This window comes from Xenopus laevis, chromosome 3L (assembly GCF_017654675.1).
Source record: "Xenopus laevis strain J_2021 chromosome 3L, Xenopus_laevis_v10.1, whole genome shotgun sequence".
Classification (NCBI taxonomy): Eukaryota; Metazoa; Chordata; class Amphibia; order Anura; family Pipidae; genus Xenopus; species Xenopus laevis.
In genome coordinates, this window is record NC_054375.1 from 65,147,495 (window position 1) to 65,170,870 (window position 23,376).

Here is a 23,376-nt window from a genome sequence, read left to right on the forward strand (position 1 = left end):
CTCCAAGCTACAGTAAGAGTATGCACAGCATGTTAACTTGTTCTAAGCACCCCCTCAACCTCTGGGTTAGTTACTCACATTCCAAAACCACCTGCAATCACCATTTAGAACAAAAATAATTTACAGACCAGACTCTTTTCATTTCAAAATGAATATGCACAATGATGGGTGAGAAAAATACACCTTCTATAAGCCTAAAATTAATCTTCCATTACCGGAGTTTTAGGCAGATATTTTCTTAATTAAGGGGACACACATGCCCATTCATGATATAGGCAGTGGCAAAACTTTTGATATCATAAGTAGGAAAAGAACAGAAAGTAAGATTTTATGTGCAAAACTGGTCAGAAGAGCACAGTGAGCAATTTGTCATTACATTGTCTAAGTGGGTATATGCCCTATATGTTGATCTTTCTAAAAACATTTCTATAAATGCATAGATTCTGACATTTAAATTATATTTCCTATATAGTTTTTTCAAAAAGTTGTGCTTTCTCCATATATCTTTGGGCATGTAAAGTGCTTTTGTTGGTAGCATTGTCTTACACAGAAAAGCTTTGCAGCTGATGGGACAACAGATCAGTTGGCTGGTCAGCGATCTACACAACTTGTGATCAATGGTGCAGACCAATGGCAATCGAGTAGATCATAGTGATCTGAAACAACAGAAGAATCTCAGTCATGAAGCATGACAAAACTGGCAGTTTATGAAAGAAAAGGACCCAGCCGTATGATTAGATTTCCTTATGAAAGCAAAAAAGATGCTATTTTTTCCCAAGTAAATTAATATTTCCAAAATGTTTTTAAGGACTTTAAAGGGGTTGATCACCTTTTAAAAGATGATTTTTGATTTTTATGACGTAGTTTTTATTTCTAAATTACACTGTTTACACTGGTAACGTTTTTTGCACCGTGTTAGCCCGTTAAGAAAGTTATAGGGAAGAACTTTTGATATGAAGCATAACAAAAGTGGTTTTAAGGTGATACCTTTATTGGCTAACTAAGATGAAAATCACAGCAAGCTTTCAGAACATTGCAGTTCCTTCTTCAAAGCCAATTATCAGCTTTGAAGAAGGAACTGCAATGTTCTGAAAGCTTGCTGTGATTATCATCTTAGTTAGCCAAAAAAAGTATCACCTTAACACCACTTTTGTTATGCTTCATATCAAAAGTTCTTCCCTATAACTGTTTACACTGCAAACAATTCACTCTACAATATAACATTTCATTCCTGAACCAGCAAGTTTATTTTATTAATAGCTGTAATATTGGTGTATAGGCAGCCATCTCATGTCATTTTGCCTGGTCATGTGCTTTCAGAAAGAGTCACCACTTTAGGATGGAACATTTTCTGGCAGGCTGTAGTTTCTCCTGCCCAATGTAATTGAATGTGTCGCAGTGGGACCTGGATTTTACTATTGAGTGCTGTTCTTTGTATATCTACCAGGCAGCTGTTATCTTGTGTTAGGGAGCTGCTATCTGGTTACCTTACCATTGTTCTGTTGTTAGGCTGCTGGGGGAGAAAGGGAGGGGTGATATCAATCCAATTTACAGTACAGCAGTAAGGGTCAGTACACACGAGCAGATTCGGGGAGATTTAGTTGCCTGGCGACTAATTGCCTCTTCTTCTGGGCGACAATTTCCCCGAACTGCCTTAGCGTGTCTTCCCGTCTGCTATAATGAAAAGTCGCCAGCGCTAAAGCACACACAGCGCTTCATTTTCCGAAGTCGCCTGAAGTTGCCTCACGAGGAAACTTCGGGCGACTTCAGAAAACAAAGCGCCGCGTGTGCTTTAGCGCAGGCGACTTTTCATTATAGCGGACGGGAAGATGCGAAGGCAGTTCGGGGAGATTGTCGACAGGCGACTAAATCTCCTCGAATCTGCTCGTGTGGACTGACCCTAAGGGCAGGGACACACAGTCAGATTTGGGGAGATTAGTCACCTGGCGACAAATCTCCTCTTCTTTGGAGCGACTAATCTCCCTGAACCGCCTTCCTGCCGGCTAGAATGAAAATTGCCGGCGGGATGGCACTCGGAGCGCTTCGTTTTCCGAAGTTGCCCAAAGTTGCCTCAGGAGAAAACTTTGGGCAACTTGGGAAAACTAAGCGCTCTAAGTGCCACTCCGTCTGCGTTTTTCATTCTAGCCAGAGGGAAGGCACTTCGTGGAGATTAGTCGCCCAGAAGAAGAGGAGATTTGTCACCAGGCGACTAATCTCCCTGAATCTGCCTGTGTGTCTCTGCCCAAAAGAGTGACAGAGTCACATGACTGGGGGCAGCTGGGAAACTGACAATATGTCTAGCCTCATGTCAGATTTCAAAATTGAATATAAAAAAAATCTGTTTGCTCTTTTGAGAAATAGATTTCAGTGCAGAAGTATGCTGGAGCAGCACTATTAACTGATGCATTTTGAAAAAACATTATTACCTTTTAGTATGATGTAGAGAGTGATATTCTGAGACAATGTGCAGTTGTTTTTCATTTTGCATATAAAATAGCTTTTTATTCAGCAGCTCTCTAGATTGCAATTTCAGCAATCTGGTTGCTAGGGCACAGATTACCCTACCTACCATTCATTGATTTGAATAAAAGACTGGAGTATGAGAGACCTGAATAGAAAATTTGAAAGCTGGAAAGAGTCACAGCAAATTCAAAAACAGTAAAACATAGACAAATTGAAAAAATTGCAGAGAAGCTGCGCCCCCCCACCACCACACACACACACACACTTTTATGGTTACTGAACATTAACCTGGATATGGGCATCTTTAGAGAGAGCAGCAAGTCATTTGTAGCCAACTGCAGTGTAATGAACAAATACAGTAAAAAAAAGTATGAGGTTTCCAAAACCAACAGCCTTCACAATTTAACTCAGATTTATTATTTAACACACAAATCCACCAGGCATGGAAACTGCTGTAAAATTGTCCAATTATCTCTGGCACGAAAAAAAACCCCCAAAGGATGACCAAATCTTTATGTTTTGACAGATGCCCCACTGCTTTGTTACAAATCAGAAAACATTTATAGTGTCTATAATCCATCCTATAAAATTCATGGGCCATCAAAAGCTATTTGAGACATGATGCTTTAATAAGGCTCACTAAAACTCTTTATATCTATGAAAGAGCATTGGGCTGTTGTATGCTTTTACAGGTACAGTAGATCAATAAAACCAATGGTTTATTACGTTATATTATCTCCCCCAGTTTTCCCATATACCAAGGTATCTTGCTACCAGCATTAATATGCATGTGCTCAGTTTGGTCCACTGTAGGGTAGAGACATCTGTGGGTCTGGTTGGGCAGATTTACTACTTGAGCAGGTTATGCTACCGGAACTAACCCACAGGAGTTTTCACTGGCAATTAACCTGCTGCATACGCTGTAACACAGAAGTGACAGTGCTATAGCCTGGAAGTGACATAAGTTTGGAAGGAATACTGGATTTTCCATACTTGTTAAAAATGTTTGCCATAATACCACACCCCACCCAATGTATTCAGACAGAGTAGGCCCATAAACTATTATGAGGCAAAGATTTATTTTGTGGGTTTAGCTGTTTGGGATATAACACTCCTAGCAGCTGCCCCACAAAAAAAGTCACTGCACTAAAAGCACAGTGTTATTAATCATATGCTTCAACATAGAGTGGAATAAGAAAGCCACAAATATAGCAAACCAATGAGATGAGGAGCATTCCACAACAATCTACTCTTTTATTTCCACAACATTATTGGAGAAGTGCTGCAGCAGTGACCTAAAAATAAGTATAACAACAAGGATCAATTTGGTAATGCTACAATCAAGAGATCAAATAGATATGTTGTGTGCATTGTTTGTTTTTTTTAATTAAATTGCAATTGAAAGTAGTATTTGTTTATCATGTAATCTGTTCTCTTATTTCTCTGCTTCTGACTCTTGAAACAATGTAGTAGAAGTCAGTTCTCCTCTAGAGGTGTTAATCAACTGCTTCTGCTTTCTCAGGAACCAAAAGGGAATGCAGAGAATATAAACAGACAAGGATTGTTTTCAATAGAAATTACACGTACAAATAACTTTAAAATCTATGAAAATGCTAGAAATAATATTTACATAGGGTTGCCACCTGTCCGATTTTAATTCTGACAGCCCCTCCCCCGACGACCCACCCGCCCTGCGACATCCCAATCCCACCCCAAAAACATCACGGTCCCGCACCGTAACATCACAGTCCCGCCCCCAGTCCGGCGTTTAACCGGAAGAAAGGTGGCAGAAATATTTACATCTGCTGCATTGTGGTTTCATTATGCAAAAAACATTTTTTGGATGGACTTTATTTTTAAAGACGCTGAATAAATGGTTTCACAGCTTCCAATGACCTGCAACTCCCAGGGTCTCTCTACAGCCCTCATCTTTCAGGATACTGATAACTATAATTGTATTACAGCTGCACAGAGTCAAACAGTAATGATCACTGCGGTACTTAACCTATTATAGCTTGTAATAACTATATATGAATGAATGCATAATAGTTTTATTAGGGCCCATAAAAAATTCTCCCTTTTATCCAGACAAGCAAAGCCACATATAAAACTGACATTGATTTTAATATTTGCTTAAGGCATTCTAACCTATGAGTTAGAACCCAAAGATGAACCTAAGCTATTTACATACAATACAAAATCATTTTTAAAACAAAATGCACAATAATTTGTAATTATTTGTAAACCAATTTTTGGGTCACAAAGCCCATTCCCTTGTTTAAGTTACGCATTGGTCACAGATGAAAGGGCTAATTTGGGCTGATCTGTTCCAATTATCCACTGGGGACCATGGAGACCCATTGAATGAGGACCAAATCAAGGTGCCAATGTGCTCCTTGTCCTTTTTTAGCCAGTTATCAGATGGGCTGGCCCATCATGGGGGCACATGTGCTAGCTAGCATATAAGCTACAGACTGCTGCCTATTATCTGATCATCTCTTTCTCAACATTATCTGCTCAAACATTTAATGTTGTCGGCAAAATGTCTCTTTAAATAAACAGTGCAGTTCAGTGTAAAAATCATATATATATATATATATATGTATATATATATATATATACATATGTATATATATATACATATGTATATATATATATATATATATATACATATATATATATATATATATATATATATATATATATATATATATATATATATATATATATATATATATATATATATATATATATATATATATATATATATATATATATATAGTAGTCCAAAGTGGAACGCACACCATAAGCGAGATCCAAATCTGGGTGCCAGTCCGTAGTTAATACAAAGTATAGATCCAGAAATGACGGCACTCCGAGTTAAGCAACCAAATCAAAACAGCAAAGAATAAACTATAACAGGTTTATTGCATCCAACGTTTCGGTTCTAATCAAGAACCTTCATCAGGGATGAAGGTTCTTGATTAGAACCGAAACGTTGGATGCAATAAACCTGTTATAGTTTATTCTTTGCTGTTTTGATTTGGTTGCTTAACTCGGAGTGCCGTCATTTCTGGATCTATACTATACTATATATATATATATATATATATATATATATATATATATATATATATATATATATACACATATATATATATATATATATATATACATATGTATATATATATATATACATATGTATATATATATATATATACATATGTATATATATATATATATACAAATGTATATATATATATATATATACAAATGTATGTATGTATATATATATATATATATATATATATATATATATATATATATATATATATATATATATAATCAGTCCTTAATATACCTCCAATTCCCAAGGTCCTTTTGAGGATACAAATTCATGTCCAGGACATCAAAATCAATCTATAATCATAAAAATGGTTGTCACTTATTTCATACGAGAGGCGGCAATAAAATTCATACACAATTTCCTTAAAATACTCTTTTAACATTTTTTTCCAAAGTCTTTAGTCCAGATGTGAACTTATAGGAAACATTAATGTGTGAGTTATAGTTTTTTAATCAGCAGTCAATAACAGAAAATATGAGTGGCACTCAGAGGGGATACTCGAGAATTTTTAGGAGCAACAGAGGGTATATTTGGGGGCATCCCCCACCACCCTCCTCACCACACTCGTACCCAAATCGTTGGGCTCCTGTTTTAGGACACACTCCAATGTGTCTGATATTTGTAGCGTTCTGCCCGTGGTATAATGTGTCCAAAGGAGACAGCATTATCGAGGACTCCTCTCTCCCCTCTGCTTGTAATCCAAAATGGCGTCAGTCACTTATAATGCGTGCGTTCCATTGTGGAACGCAAACTCAGGAATCTCACTGTTACTCATACACTAATCATCAGGATCTCCAATTCTTATTAATATATTGCTGCCAGTCTCTTTAGATTCTAGAGACAAACAAATGTTTACTGCGACTCTTTTTGTCCCTCCAAGTTTTTATCAAGCAGTTTTATAACTGGACTTAGCACATGGGTCAGATTCAAAAGCAAACTAACTGAACAGTTATGTCCCATGTGGCCCCCCTTCAAGTAGCTGACTACCTACGAGGTTGAAGAGCTGCAAAGGACGAAGTAGTGTTATAGCTATTATTATTATATTATCTATTATATTATATATTATAGATGCCATTTTTGGCTAACTAGCTATATTACAAACATCTTTGATTAGCACAGCCAATTGTATTTTTACACTGAACTGTTCCTTTAATTGGCATGGAAGAGCTGAGGTTTGTCAAATATGCATCACTCCCATCATTCAACTGGCAAAAATGAAAGCAAATGGCTAAACACAGGATAAGACTTATCATACATTCTTTATGCACTTCAGCATGCTCAATAAAAGCAAAAAAATGCAGAATACTCTTGTGCTAAATTCTGGTATTTTCGTAATGTAAACACAGAGCTAGACAAAAAAATGGGACGCATAATAGCATGTTATCTAGTAAATGGCATTATGGAAATCCCATACTGCAGTGTGAAGGGAAGAACGATACCAGTTATAATGGAATGTGAGAACCACCGAACACATTCCTGGAGAGTAATGACTCTTCTACAATAAAGGATTGCTGTTTGGTTATCTTTAGTCTGGAATTTACTGTAGGAGTTAACTGGTTGTTCCACTCAATATGCAATCTCAGCAGTCTAAACATGCTGCAACATGAAGCTGAAATCTGAAAGCTTCAAAGGGGCTTTTCCTCTTTATAACATTACTCCAATCACTGCATGCAATTAACATGAAACATCCTCGTTCTATGTAAAATATTACATTCTTTGAATTTTCCACTTTATCATCACTTTAGTCATATGTGCCAGTAAACAGACCTGCCTTTAGTGTTAAAATATATAAACATGTATCTGTCTTTATCCTGTTCCCTGGACTGAAGGTCCTGCATAGTTGGCCTTATGAACTACTTTTTCTTTTAAAATCACAGTAAAAATGTTTTACTTTTTTGGCATCAGTATACTGTCGAAATTATCATAATTAACTATCAGACTGTTCCTGAAGAGTAAATGCCATCTGGATATATCTGACTGAGTCTGAATGTTAAGATTGTGTGAATGCTGCCATTTAAGCCAAAATCAGTGACATTTATTTCAAGGAGATGCTCAATTTAATTCTGCAGTCATGGAGACCAAAAAAATAATAAAAAATATTAAAATATGCATTTTTGCAAGAATATGTGACACCACAAGATATTTTTCTATTAGTGTGAGAAAATACATTTTTTATTTATGAATATCTTCTAAAATCAAAGCATCTTCATTCAGAAAGCATTTATCTGGGAAGGCTTGGAGCTAGGGTTGCCACCTTTTTTAGAAAAAATACCGGCCTTCCTATGTTTTTATGGTTTTCCCCTATACTTAACATTGCAATCATGCAACATTTTTACCGGCCAGGCCGGTAAAATACAGGCCAGGTGGCAACCCTACTTGGGGCTGCATATATAAGCTACATAGCCACCTGTAAGTATCAGGTCCTCAAGTAAGATCAGGGAATGTCATTTATGGGGGAGTATTAGTGGGTCATTGATGGTTTAATAATTCCCACTTGTATATCTAGACAGTGGCATAACAAGCCACACCTCCCTTTTGGGACCATGCCCTCCCGACATGCGCACTAAAAACTATTTCTCCTGCCCTGCATCACTCGGGGTCCAGTAATTACACAACTGTATTTGGATGCTCATTACAATATCAAATTCTTCACTAAAGCAGCTTTGTATTTTCATGTGTTTTTGAGATTATTAGGCACCTGCCCTTTCTATACCCAGTCCTTCCTACCTTCTATGATGAACAGATCGGTCGGTACCAGTTTTTTTTACATAATTAGGCATTGAATCATGTTATTGTATAGCTTGACATTATGTGAAAGCTACAACGTGCAAGTCAAATACAGAACAAAATATATATATTGGCAAGGTACACAGGGTCAAGCAAATGAGCTTGAAGCATTAATAGTGGCTGTGGGTCCAATTAGCATGTACACACACACACACACGTGGGACTGATCACTCAACAATGCAAAATAATAATAAGAAATACAAGATGCAAGAGTCTGATTAATAGAAGGTCTACTTAACTGGAAAGTTATACTGGGGACACAAATATTACAGATCCTAATAACAGCACAGAAAGTGGGCCACTTTAAAGGGCTTGTTCACCTTTGAGTTAACTTTTAGTATGATGTAGAGCATGATATTCTGAGACAATTGCAATTGGTTTTAATTTTTTATTATTTGTGGTTATTTTGCTTTTTATTCAGCAGCTCTCCAGTCTGCAATTTCAGCAGGGACCAAATTACCCTAGCAACCATTAATTGATTTAAATAAGATATTGGAATATGAGTAGGAGAGGGCCTGAATAAAAAGATGAGCAATAAAAATAACAATACATTTGTAGCATTACAGAGCATTTGGTTTTAGATGGGTCAGTGACCCCCATTAGAAAACTGGAAAGAGTCAGAAGAAGTAGCCAAATAATTCAAAAACTATAATGAAGAAAAAAATGAAGGCCGAAAAGTTGCTTAGAATTAGCCATTCCATAACATACTAGAAGTTAACTAGAAGGTGAACCACCACTTTAAGGGCAATGACGCACATGGCTTCACTGCAGGTACAATATTTAAATTATGTAATTGGGGAAAAAAATCTTTGTACATATTTTAACATGATTTGAGCCTTACCTGCAGTGATTCTCAGCACCACAATGGCAGGGTATTTTCTGCTGTTTTGACACATTGCAAACATCACATGTATCATTGCCCCAAGAAAAGGTTCTGTTACTTGTTGAACAATTTTATACACTACCTTATTAGTTTCGAGTAAACCTAGAATATTCTCTGAGAACAAAGGTTTCTAGTTGTCTCCTGCATTCCACAATTCTCCATAAAGGTTCATTATCAATATCTGGTGTTTGTACCAGACCATCAATGAAACAGCCTTCAAATCTATTTGTTACCAATTCGTGCCCATTATTTTTTGCAGAGTAAAAAAAAACAAACACAATGACTCCAACATGGAATATACTGCCTATATAATAACACACTCAACTTTAAAGGAACAGTAATACCAAACAATTCAATTGCTTCAAAGGAATGACAATATAAGGTACTGTTCAGATTAAACACTTATAGTGTCACATTTAATAAAGGGTTATTAAATTTTTCACCTCCCTGAAAAAGGAAAAAGGAGTCAGCTGGCAATTTCTGACTGACGTGATGTGCAGCCATGCACGTGACATCATGCAAGCTGGTGGGCACAATTAGGTCCAGTGCCTAGGTAGCATCTGACCTACATATAGCACTGGCTAAATGTATTAAATGCTCATTTTCTAGCTGCCAACATTTATAAAGTACTATGTACACACTTTGATCACAGTGAAATATCTGCAGACCAAAACTGCACAGAAAGAAGGCCCAACATGATAAACTTGAAGGTAGGATTGCCAATGGAAAATCATCTCATATTATAAATTAAGTCAGAACAATGTTTATGGTTTATGTAGAGATTCAGGTTGTTTCATTGTCTGGGAGTTGAGCAACTTGCAAGCAACAAAACACTAGCAATAGCTTTCCATTCATCTCAGCGGCAATCACATTGAGCCATGAGTGTGCTGCAGTGGCTTTCAAATTTGTAATCAACAATCGCATGACTTGCAGGAGTATTGAGTGGGCCCAGGCAACTGCCAATGAGAAGAAAGGTGGTCTTCTTTGGTCACCTGCAATCTAAGTGTTCAGAATACAAAAAAAGCCAGAATTGTTGCATGTACCATTGCTCTTGTGCAGGGGTCCCAAACCTTTTTCCACCCGTGAGAAACATTCAGATGTAAAAAGAGTTGGGGAACAACACAAACATGAAAAATGTTTCTGGGTGGTGTCAAATAAGGGTTGTGATTGGCTATTTGGTAGCCCCTATGTGGACTGGCAGCCTACAGGAGCCTCTGTTTGGCAGTACACTTGGTTTTTATGCAGCCAAAACTTGCCTCCAAGCCTGAAATTCCAAAAAAATGTACCTGCTCGGATGCCACCAAAAGCAACATCCAAGGGGTTTGGGAGCAACATGTTGCTCACTAGCTACTGGTTGGGGATCACTGCTCTAGTGAGTGCTACTATTATGTACAACTGTGCCTCCTACAGAGGCAATCATCAATTTGTTGTGCATTTTATTTGCGGGAAACAAGGACATTCATTTTAGCAAGAAACAGTGAATCTGCAACAAGTTACTCAATAAACGCAAGATAATACTTGCCTTCACGTATAAAGCACCTGAATTTGCTGCTGATGAAATAGATTGCCTTAGTCTTTAAAGCTTATTTTTACATAGTCTCCAGAGATCAGAGAATAGAAAAACAAATGTATTGAAAATTACAAGGCCTAACTATAGCTTGAATGAAAAAACCCAATTGCAAATAATCACACCATAGACTCTGAACGCCACATAGCTTATCTATCCCTGGGGTCACTTTATAGCTCTAGAGAGCCCAGAAGATGAAAACATGCAGTAGACATGTTTATTAGCAAGAAATAGGATGTATTATAAAGATGCAGCAGCCTGCAGTAATCACTCCTCTCTGTAGAAGTGATATATAGATAAACTAATTTAATGGACTACAGAGGTCACACACAAACTGGCGAAATCTTCAAAGATATTTACTACTAGTAATCACTGTAGTTGTAGAGTCAGAACACAAATTCATTTTTACTCTCACAAATCAGATTCACTGTCACTCTGATAGGTTTTTTCCCATTTGCAGGAACAGATATAACTGAACAATCATTTAAGGTGCCCAACATGATAAACTGAACTGATTCTCATATGCTCACACTTGTGGACACAATATATCCAAGTTTTACATTAGGACAGTCCAGTTAAGTGTAACACAACTAGTTCAGTTACCAAGGTTTTGAAGCTACCCTCCAGCTCTTATTTGGAGCGCAGAAAATCTATGCAGTTTCCAGGTCATGCTATTGATTCGTTTTGAGTTCTTATTGCCCCCAACCTGACCATCCCTCTTTCCAAGGGCTCTTAACGTTTACTATGTTATAAAATGGACAATTTAAGCAACATTTCAATTGGTCTTCATTATTTATTTTTTATAGTTTTTTAATTATTTGACCCTCATCTTTCCAGCTTTCAGATGAGGGTCACTGACCCCATTTCAAAAACAAATTTACAATTTATTGTTCTTGCTACTTTTAAATTACTCATCTTGCTATTTGGGCCCTCTACTATTCCAGTATCTTATTTAAATCACTGCACGGTTGCTAGGGTAATTTGGCCTCAACAACCCCTGAATAACACCTTTAAATTGATAACAGACACCAGAGTCAGGTATTTAGGCACAAATGCTGCAGACGAAGTACTAGGAAATGGTCTTTCCAGATAAAAGAGAACCTTGGTGGTGCGTAACAGAAAATATCTGACAATAACTGCGAACAGCTGCTGTAGAACATATCTTGTAATTGATTTTTTTTCTTGAATGTTTTTTCTGAAAAAGTGTAGCGAATTAGCATCAGTAAGCATTCAAATAACACAAAAGATTGCTAGAAATGCTGCATTTTATATGCTGAACTTAGAGCCAGATTTAGCAAAATGTGAGTTTAGAGCTTAATAAATAAAAATTGACCAATGCTCAATTTTTTTTATGGGATTTTTAGAATTGTATTTATCAACAGGTGACAATTAGAACTCACAATTTGATAAATACGGTTCTAAAAATATCATAGGAATGAATAGAACATTGGTAAGTTTTTATTTATTAAGATCTTAACTCACATTTTCATAAATATGTCTCTTACGGTAACCCCCCCCCCAAGAGGTTCTGCAGCCCTATTACAGCAATTATCCATGCTGTCAGAATTGTCCACATCTATAAACATTAGGCCATTTTTTTGTGTCAGTGACAAGCTTAGGGATTGTTGAAATTTATCACATTTGAAGGAAATAGGGTTACATCTGTCACAGAAGCTGGTGCTATAGTACTGACCAATAATAAATTCTGATGCAAAATGCACTTCCAACTATCTACAGTGTCAGAAAATTAAAACATCAACCACTTTTCAAACTTGCATGATGAATTATATCGTATAAAAAAGGGGTGGTTTGAGCATCTATTCATGGTTTACAAGTACAATTCGCTGTGTTTATAGTCTGGATGAGCAAGGTGTTTTATGCAATGGTTGCAGGAGTAGCCTACAAGAAGTTCAGTTTACAAATACACAGTAAACAGGAAAATGGATGTGCAACATTTTTCACATACTAAAATTTAGGAAGGCTAACTGACCATAAAAACTGACCATGGTTTATGCGATGCAGAGTTTAGTGGCTCCACTGGGGCAGCAATGTAAACAATGAGTTATATAATTACATAGTAAATTTAGTTTGAAAAGACAAAGGTTCTTCAAGTTCAGCTCCTCTAAATGATCCCCAGTGCAAATATATATTGACATCCTTATACAGACCTATTATATAAACTTTACCAATACCTATACTAAATGTAGATCCCAAGGTCATTAGGGTCAGGGCACACAGGCAGGTGCTTAACATCTGCCAGTAAGGGCCATACATTTTCTCTTAATGACTGTTCACTTCAGAAATACACTCAAAATAATGTCTGTGCTAAACAAATAAATATTTCAGCACTAGTTTCAACCCAATGTGGTATGCATAATAGAACAAGACACATTCACTGCGTCCATTGCTGCCTGATCTATTTTGTGGCATGAAAAATTCACTTTAGAAAGTGACTTGACAACTACAGGGTCACGATTCAAATGCCTATCACACCTTCCCAAATAGAAGAGAGCACCACGGCATGAGATGCATGCAGAAGTACCATTGTGTAAGACGTCACGGCTTGATAAAAGTCTTTGTGATCAAATGATTGATGTAGAGCTGTATGCCAGAAGGCCAGGTCCCTCTGTTATAAGTTTTGTATATTAAGCAGCTCTTTGAAGTCACAGAATCGGCTGTGTACTTGATTTTGCTGGATGACGTAGTATCTAGCTCTTAATAATTATAGAGTAAAAAATAAGATTTTACTTTGCATTTCGTTGTTTTCTTAAAGGTCAAGGCAGGATTGCACAAAGGGGAATGACAATTACCACTTATATCTCAAATTTAAAACAATAATTAATTGCATGTTTCAAGAACAGGCACAATTACATTCTGGAAGGCAAGCTAATCATTGTTCAACAGCTTAACATTTATCTCAAGGGCATTATTTCATAGCCTTATCTATTCCAATGGCCATCAATGTGTAGAGCTTTGGTGATTTATTAAACATTGTGTGTAGGCTATCTTTGAGCAATAAATAATGCAGGGCCACTGTCAATGGAGAGGGCCAAGTCATAGGAAAGGATGATAGGGGAGAGGGACTGCAGTGGAGTCACACGTTTATATAATATATATACATACAAATACACACACACACAAAACAAAAGTCACCAGCACTACTTGAATATGCAAAAGTCCATTTGTATTGAAAAACATTAAAAACAGCATACAAAAATACTCGTGACGTTTTGTGACTCGTCGCTTTCTTAAACATAATATACATACAAATCTGCCACTTGTGGATAGGCATGTGATAATACACTCCAATGCTTATTAAATATACATAAAATTCAGTTTTGGTTTTGTGTTATTTCTGTAAATTATATTGTAGTTCAACATTAATAAATGATATAACCAAATACCTTTAAGACAAAGCTAGTGGATGGTGCTGTAAGCAGGAACAAAGGGACTTATGGGTATAAAGGACATGATAAGATTAGCATGTATATTACATACCTCCTAACTGTCCCATTTTTAGAGGGACAGTCCCTCTTTTGACTTTTCCCTCGTTTGTACTGGAAAGTCCCCTTTTTCTCTGCACTGAACAGCCAGAAAAAGAAACAAAGTTTCTAACTTAATTGGCTTTTGGCAGAGAGCCCAGAACAGCCACAGAAGTAGATAAAATACTTTTGTAACAATTTTGAGATAAGCAAATAAGTAATTGTATAAGATAACAGGTCCCTTGGGAAAAGTTAGACTCCCAGCTTAAAGGGCAATTCACCTTCATTAGCTAAACTGTAATAACTAAAAAAAAACAGAAATATGTTCAAACTTTCATATCCTGACAAATTTTGTAAAATTAACATTGTAATTAGGAGGTGTGGCCACACAAATGGGCATGGTCAAAAAATTAGCACGCTACACTCTGCAACTTTTTTTTTCCTCTTTTATTTCCAAAATGTTGGGACGTATGATATTATGTATGAGAAAGGGACATGAGTCACATGTATTTTTGTATGCTGCTTTTACTGTTTTCAATACAAATGAACTTTTGCATATTAAAGGAGTGCTGGAGACTTTTGTTTTGTATATGGTTCACCCTTCGCGAGGGTTCTGTATATGTGAGTTCTGTAGAGGGCACGGAGTAGGACTTGGGGCACCTAGTCTAGTATGCACACAGCATATGCCAAAATATGTACATAGACATAGATGGGAAAACACAAGATTTGTATTGGCATGTAAACATGCACACTCAGTTAAAATGTTGAGTACATTAGAAATATTCAAAGGATATAAAGGTTATGGTTATTAACATTTCTTTGTTGACATGATGACAACAGGAATGTTGAGATAATAAAAAATGCCATTAAAATTCTATATTATTATCAAATTGTGGAATTTTGAGTGCATGCATTCATTTCTATGCTACAGATGATTTTTATACTTCACTCATTGTTGACTCAACTGACAAATTACACAAGATTTATCTTCACAGTTTACTAAATGTTACCCAAACATTACACACAATATTGGGGTATATTATGTCAGAGAATGTCATCACACTTAATATTAACTGGTCAAAATCTTAAACTGTTGACTTGTGGGTGTATTCTATGTTTTCTACAGGTGGTGGAGGAGTGCCTGAAAATGCCACTGTTGCTTCCAATTCAATTCAATGCTACATGCATGAGTATGAAATACTTAGATTGGGAAGAAAAAGCACTGGCTCCAGCACTGTTATAAGTTTCCCATTTAAAAGGGAACTAAAGTCTAAAATAGAATAATGCTAGAAATGCTGTATTTTGTGTACTAAACATAAACATGAACTTACTGCACCAGAAGCCTAATAAAACAAATGATTCATGCTTTCAAAGTTGGCGCAGGGGGTCATCATCTTATAACGATGTTAAACATCTTTGCAAGACCAAAACTACGCACATGCTCAGTGTGGTCTGGGCTTCAGTTGGGAGGTTAAGCTTAGGGATCATCATAAATGACAAAAACAGCACAAGTCAAATAATATCTGCCAGAAGCCGATACAGCAAGACTAATAATCAGACTATGCAGACTGCACAATAAAATCCAATGTGAATCTCTACACAGTCGCCGACTGCTCTACAGGGAAACAAACAAAGCTGCTCTAGTTCTGGTAAGTACCTCCCCCCTACCATTTGAAAGTATGATCCTTTCCCTGCAGAGCAGTTACGGGCTGTCTGAAATTTCCTATCCATTGCAGTCAGAGCAAGTAAAAGAATTTCATAGGTTTCTTATAAAACTATGCACATTTTTTAATTAAAGTATATTGAAGATAGGTTTCTTTTTCATTAAAATGGGATTTTATTTTTTTTGCCATTACATCCCCTTTAAGTGAGAGGTAGATGTGCATACTAAGGTTACCAAATTATCTAAGTGAAACCATAGACACACTAGAAAAAAGTGGCATTGGCCCCTTTCTATTTCAGCCAGCTAGAGCACCTTAACCAAGAGGGGAACTAAGAGTTACACTTGGTTGGCTTCCCCTAGGTGATTAATCTATGTTTGTTCTGCCCATTTGACACTGGTCTAATTAAGCACAAATGCAACATATAGGAATTAAGTGTATGTTGTTATATTTTTACCTCTGAATGCACTTTAACATATATTTTTTATGTACATGAAAGTCGTGAATACTTTTTCTTGTTTTTTTTATTCTATGCAATTTAATTCAGAGAGGATTTTTTTTTTAATGCTATCATCAATTCATTTGAGGTAACTTGTTTTCTTTGTTTATACACTACGAAGAGAGGTTTATACATTACTCTCGCTGTACAGACTGCTGTGATTGATAATGGCTGCACTGTAAATTTGATTAAGTGTTACAATATGTTCAGAGCACTTTGAAAAATTAAAACTGCGATGAGGCAGTTTAGGAGCTGTATAGGCAGTCATGGCTTGGAGCAAAACTCTGCACAATCAGACTGAAGGCAGATGCACTGCAAGTGCTAAGAGATGTGCTGGTTTTTCTGTCCCTTAACTTCATGTTATTTATTGGTATTCTGTAAACATATTCTACATATCTACAATAAATGCTTGTACAGTATACAGTGAATATACAAATTAAATACAAAAATACACTGCTAATCAATACAAGAGGTAAATGTGTCCCTGTTTAAAAATGTATACATTAGGCTTAACTTAGCTCTTTCACTGATGTAGTTTTAACATTAGTATAACATTATTGATATAAATAATATGTTTCCCAATGCAGTTCTTTTAGACCAGTAGTAATGTCCACTCAATACAGTAGTGTACGAGCAACATGTTGCTCCCCACCCCCTTTGATGTTGCTTCCAATGGACATGATTTGGAGGCAAGTTTTAGTCATTAAAAGATTCTAATTTACTCTACACAGAGCCTCCTGCAGGTTGGCAGTCCACAAGGGCTTAATACATTGCTTATTTGGTAAACCAAACTTTTTTCATACCTGTATGGCTATTCCATTAATGATAGTATTGGCTCCATGTATTATCTCCATGTACTGAAATGAAAGGCTACTGGCACACACCCCCAACCCAAACGGGACTAGCCCTAAATTATTATTATGCGTGTGTCAGTAGTCTTTCTTTTAATTGAGTTCCATCTACTGAAATATTGAGCACAAAGCATACATTATTGAGGCCTGGGTGTGCATGTGGTATTTTTTCCGATTGAGGATCCACAAACTTTTTTTACCCATGAGGTATATTCAAATTTAAAAAGAATCAACACTAGCATGGAGATGCCAAATTAGCGCAGTAATTGACTATTTAGTAGCTCCTATGTGGACTGGCAGCCTGTAGGCTCTGTTTGGCAGTACACCTGGTTTTAATGTAACCGAAACTTAAATAAGCACATGCTTTAAGACCACAGGGAGCAAAATCCAAGGGGTTAGGAAGCAAGAGCATTAGTTGGGGATCATTGATCTAGGTGCAGGAGTCCCTTGTCTGAACTTCTGTCCCCTCCATAAATGCCTATTAACAGAACTGAGGAAATGTTAGAGTATTCCAGGTGTAACCGATTTTAAAGAAACAATAAAGCTAACTGAGCACTATGTAATAAAGCATGTTAGGACATTTACAGACATAGTTGAATGCAAATAGTTCCACAACCGCTTACAAGATTTCTGAAGCAGAGTTCCTTTTAAATGTAGGCAATTCACGCTAATATCAGTACTAGGCTATTTTTTAGTGTTTGTAGTTGCAAATAAATCATATTGTAGCAGGTATTCTGCTGTTTGGATTGCTCTCCTCATTTATCTGATTGAGTTTTTTTTTAGGAGATTTGTCACCGCAGATTTCAAGGGGTGACAAATCTTTTTTGTCTTCCATTACCCTAAAGAGGGTATTGCACACAGAATCTGCTTGACTTCCAATAATTTCCAAATAAAAGCATTGCCTTTCCGCATTACTGGTAAATGAAGCACTTAGCTGTACAAGAGTAAAGATGGTCATGTAAGAAAGATAATGACATTATCATAGATATATATATATATATATATATATATATATATATAAAATAAAGTGTGAGCTGCTATTTCTACTCCCTTTGTGTAGTCATGATCTGTAGACAATGGAACATCCCATCTATTTTAACTAGAGGAGAAACTGCACTTAACAACAAGGTACATGTTACTTTCAATAGGGAACATGATATACTCAGGACTATAACTGAGCTGTGTACTTTATCAGTAGTGTGATGGTCAGCATTTTTATTACTTCTTAAAAACCAATAGTCAGATTGTAGCTCAGCAACATCTGGAAAGCCACCACTCCCCAAAAATAGCCATTCACACAAACATCAGCTTTTGAGCACAGGTTCAGAGAAAGGTAGTGTCCTGTGATAAACGCAACCTACTACTCTACCTGTGACAAATAAACAATACTGTTTATGTAATTTACTTTAAAAGAAAAAAAATTACAAAAAAAAAATTAGTAACTAGTATTACTAATGAGTGAGTACAACTTCCTAACCCTTGGGAGCAAGTGTATGCCTTGTGTGGAACCGCTGTTCTATACTGTGTGCCATATTCTAAAAAGGTAGTAGTAGTAGCAGTAGCAAATAATTCCAAAAAGCTTTTGAGGTTTCCTGACATACCTGGAATAGCTGTAATAGCTGTCCCCATCAGAAGTTTACTTATATTACAGGTTTTCATTTTAATGTGTATATCTCTGACATGCCAACAGAGGCTTCCATAATCAAAATGCAACAGCATTTTCTTCTTGAAATCACACATTGTGCAAAGCTAAGATTATTCCCATCAGAGTCCACATAATGCAAAGTGACAAAGCAAGCTCAGTGAATACTGCATCCACTCTAGTTTTCCTGTCACTGTTTCCCCAGGCAGATGTGGGTATTTGCAAACCAATTGGACAAGCCTGAAACTGGAGGAGAGAATGGAACTGACAATTCAACTAAATATTCCAGGCCCATTATTCCTTCCTATTTTCAAAACAAAATCTGCAGTTTAGATATATATATTTATATATATATATATATATATATATTTTTTTTTTTATCTTAGAAAAAGACAGCTGCAGATTTTTAGTTGAAAATAGGAAGGAATAATGGGCCTGGAATATTTAGTTATATATATAATTTTAAACACTATTCACATCAGTTCCAGTCTAAGTGGAGCTTGAAGTCTAAAGCTATGTATTTTTGGAGTATGGGAGTAAACCAGAGGACATGGAGGAAACAAAAGTGCTTGAGGAAAATACTAACTTCCTTTATACAATGAAAACCACGGTAATTCTTCATTTTTATATTGTAACTATTATTCGCAACGTCCAGCAAATGTGTTTTAGCAACATTATTATTTTCTTTTGTTATATGTCAGCAAGTTAGTATCTAATACCCCACTACTGTTGTAGAGGTATCAAGGCATCATAACATTCATTATTGTGCCAACTTTTAGATGATAAACTCGAGCAGGGCCTTCTTGAACTTCTGTGTCAGCTTTCTAAACACTTGGAAATAATAATCCATATAATAACAACATCACACAAGGTCATAACAAAGGTGACCATCCTGGGACCCTCCAGCTAATATGGAACCACAGAATTTACAGTCAGTATCCCTTTGACAATAGCTGTATAGCAACACTCACAAGAGAACTGGTTGCTTGCATAAACAAAAATGTAGTATTAATAAATGTGCTGTTTTCATTTTAATTAGACAGCTATTCCAATAGAAATCATTCTGTAAATTAAACATGCGTTGCACCAAAACTTTACTTATGACTTTTGCTGGTCATTTTAAGCATGCATACACATCACTTCCAATCACTTTACACCTGATGCATTCTACTTTGACCCCAGATATAGTAATGAGTTTATATGCAAGATCACAAACAGGCACAGTCAACAAACATAGAATAATTAGAGTACAGTTACTCCTACCAAGTCAACCTGTGGCGCTACTGTTGTTGGACTACAAATCCCAGCATGCCATCATAAGATTTGAATTTAGGGATGCTAGGAGCAGCTGTATAACAAGAGCTGGGAGTTGAAGGCAGACACAGGAAACCAGACACCTGACAAACTACAATGGAATGATGTGTAGCCACCTGGATCACCAAGCAGCTGAGGCAGAGCTGGAGACTTACTTTGGAAATGCTCGGAGGCATAGTAGTACACATCTTCATAGCCCTCGTGGTAATCTTCCTCAGGTCGGTACTTTTTACCTTTTCTCCTCCTGGATCTCCTGATCTGCCTGACAAAGCCAAGGAATCTGTCCATGCTTGGCTGTGGAGCTTCCCAGGTGCTTAGTGCAGAGAAGGCTGCTTGAGTGCAAGGCAGTGCTTATAAGCATCCACTGGGGAGCCTCTGTGGCTGTGTGTGTGTGCTCAGTGCCAAGCTTGTGCCCTGGGTATACCTGGCTGCCCAACAGCTGCCTTCATTCACACCCTCCGTGCTATTTTCTTGCCAGAGAAGCAGCCACAGCTCTTTTCAGAGCAGAGTGGAGTAAAGTTGCCGGATACTGCAAGTGTGTATGTGTGTGAGGTAGCCCTGCATTGACATGTTTCGCCCCCCCCCTCCCTCTGTTGCCGGGTCTCCATCATTGGAGAGGGGCTGAAGGGAGGGAGCGTGTGGAGGGAGACGCCTTACAGCCAGGGTTGAACCATTATGCTGCAGCGAAGATATAAGAGTGGGAGGTCGGATTGCCACCTCCTTCGGTTTGTTGGGGACTGGCTAGAAAAACAAAATCAAGATTAGACCTCCCCCTTCCCTCAGCCAAGCCGAAAGGTGGTGTAACCCACACCACACACGAGTACTACTACTACTGCATCTTGCAGCCAGGGAATCTGCCTTGGGGAGACTTAACCATAGCAACACCAAAGACTAGCAGCAGTGTGCTCTGTGCTCCTACCAAATAATGTCCTCCCATAATATGAGAATACACATCTATGCCATGCAGGCTTATCATAGCAGTTTCCTGTGAGTGCAGGTAAACTGCTCATTTGTTTGGTTTTTCAGTGGAACATCAGGATCAAGATTCAAAACATTACATTTTCCGTAATTTGAAACTTCATACCTTAGTCTAGTAGAAAATAATGTAAACATTAAATAAACCCAATAGGCTGGTTTTGCTTCCATAAGGATAAATTATATCTTAGTTAGGATCAGGTACAAGGTACTGTTTTATTATTACAGAGAAAAAGGAAATTGTTTTTAAAAATGTGGATTATTTGGATAAATTGGGGTCTAGACAGCCTTTCCATAATTCAGAGCTTTCTGGATAAGGGGTATCCAGATAACAGATCCCATACCTGATACTAGAAAATAATATAAACATTAAACAAATCCAATAGGCTGGATTTTCTTCCAATAAGGACTGATTATATCTTCGATTGGATCAAGTACAAGGTTCTGTTTTATAACTACAGTGTACAAAGAAAAATGAAATATTTTTTTTAAAAAAATTTGGATTATTTGGTTAAAATGGATTCTGTAAATCAGAGCTTTCTGTATAACAGATCCCATACCTTTGTATATAAAATATATACAAACACAGAAGTGAATACAATGTCGAGAAACGGGATTTTAGTTTCAACATTTTAGTCACACCTCTATCAGGAACCCAAAAGCCCACATTTCATGACCTGTATAAAAGCACTCAGCCTTGTACAGTACCTCTGTGACATAATAATCTTATATTTTACATCCGAAGGTACAATATTTCCTATATATTCGCTACATTAGAAGTCACTTTTATACAGCTCTACCCACTGCGCCAATAGGTTACAAAAGCACTGACATTAATCTCGAATAAAAAGCCTGCAAGATCAAATATATAAATTAAAATGTAAAAAAACACAATTGCCATTACACATGAAACAATATGGAGGGCAAATAGGACAAACCTTAAATGAGAAACTTAAATTAATATAAAAGAGAGAATAAGAAAGCATTTATCAAAAATATAAAAAGTGTGACTACTGTAACAAACATTTCACAGAACGTTCAAACAGGTCTTTAAATGTTTGATAGTAATAGGGATTGATAAAGTACATGTAGGCCCCAGAGGTGGCAATATAGTCACTACATTTGTCTGCCAAGACAGATAAGTGGATATTCATTTTAAAAACTGCATGGTATGAATTTTGAGTATGTCTTGTTTTTTTATAGTTATAAGCCTAGGAATATTTAGAAATATAATTTATTATAAGGCGAGGAAACTCCCATTACATTACTTTCCCTTTTCATTCACAAGTGTAGAGTGCCAAGTGCAATTTCATTCCAAGCTAAAATGTTTCCTTTTACCCACAATGCAGTTTTCTACCCCATTGCCTTTGCCAGGTGGTCAAAATTGTCATTTCCGTTGCTTGGCAGCAAAATAACATCTGTGATGTGATCGTGTCTGCTGGTGGAGGGCGCTATATGAACCTTTGAGGTGGCAGTAGCAGCAGGGCTTCACAGTGTCAACATGAGCAATTCGTCCAAACAGATTGGAGGGCCACTTTGATGCTTAGGGGGAAAATTACTAAAGGGCGAAGTGGCTAATGAAAATTTCGCCAAGGAGATGGACTCTGGCGTAACTTCGCACTCTAACGACAGGTGAATTTTCGCTCTGGTGAAAGAGCACTACTACGAAAAATTTGCAAAAGTTTCGATTTTTCTGACCGTTACCTCTATCGCCAGACTTGCCTTCGCCACCTCAGACCAGGTGAAGTGCAATAGAGTAGATATGACTTCCTCAAAATTTCGTTGAAAAATTTTCTAAGTCCCAAAACATGCTGGCGTCTTTTCCCTTTTTACAGGGTGATATGCTGAAAAAGTTCAACATTTTTTTTTTCTGGGCGGGGTTCCCTCCTTCCCCCCTACATTTGATAACATATGGCACCTAAACTAAACTGTGGGCACATGTGTAGGGCAATATAACATCTCTATATACTTTTATTAAGGTTCCCTGACCTTGTGTAGTGTAATGTACTTTACACTGTACATGTTAAGTACCATTGTACGTTAACTGCATGCCATATGCAAATTAGCCAACGATAGCGTAACTTTGAACTGCTGAGCGTATTTTCGTTAGCACAGGTACCATGTG

The 23,376-nt window shown here is 36.9% G+C and overlaps 1 protein-coding gene across 16 annotated transcripts in view; it reads right to left on the reverse strand.

The window, feature by feature from the left end:
• LOC108711084 (glutamate receptor-interacting protein 1) overlaps window positions 1-20,974 on the reverse strand; it is a 184,403-nt gene extending 163,429 nt beyond the window's left edge. For 6 of the 16 annotated variants that reach the window (XM_041586338.1, XM_041586337.1, XM_041586332.1 and 3 more), the window contains exon 1: window positions 20,432-20,972. In XM_041586338.1, the coding sequence (XP_041442272.1) occupies window positions 20,432-20,564 (133 nt within the window). In that variant the 5' untranslated portion in view covers window positions 20,565-20,972. Of the gene's footprint in view, window positions 1-20,431 lie in introns of all 16 variants that reach the window. The other 10 variants (XM_041586331.1, XM_041586335.1, XM_041586334.1 and 7 more) reach the window with 4 other exon arrangements.
• Between the last annotated feature and the right edge of the window lie 2,402 nt (window positions 20,975-23,376).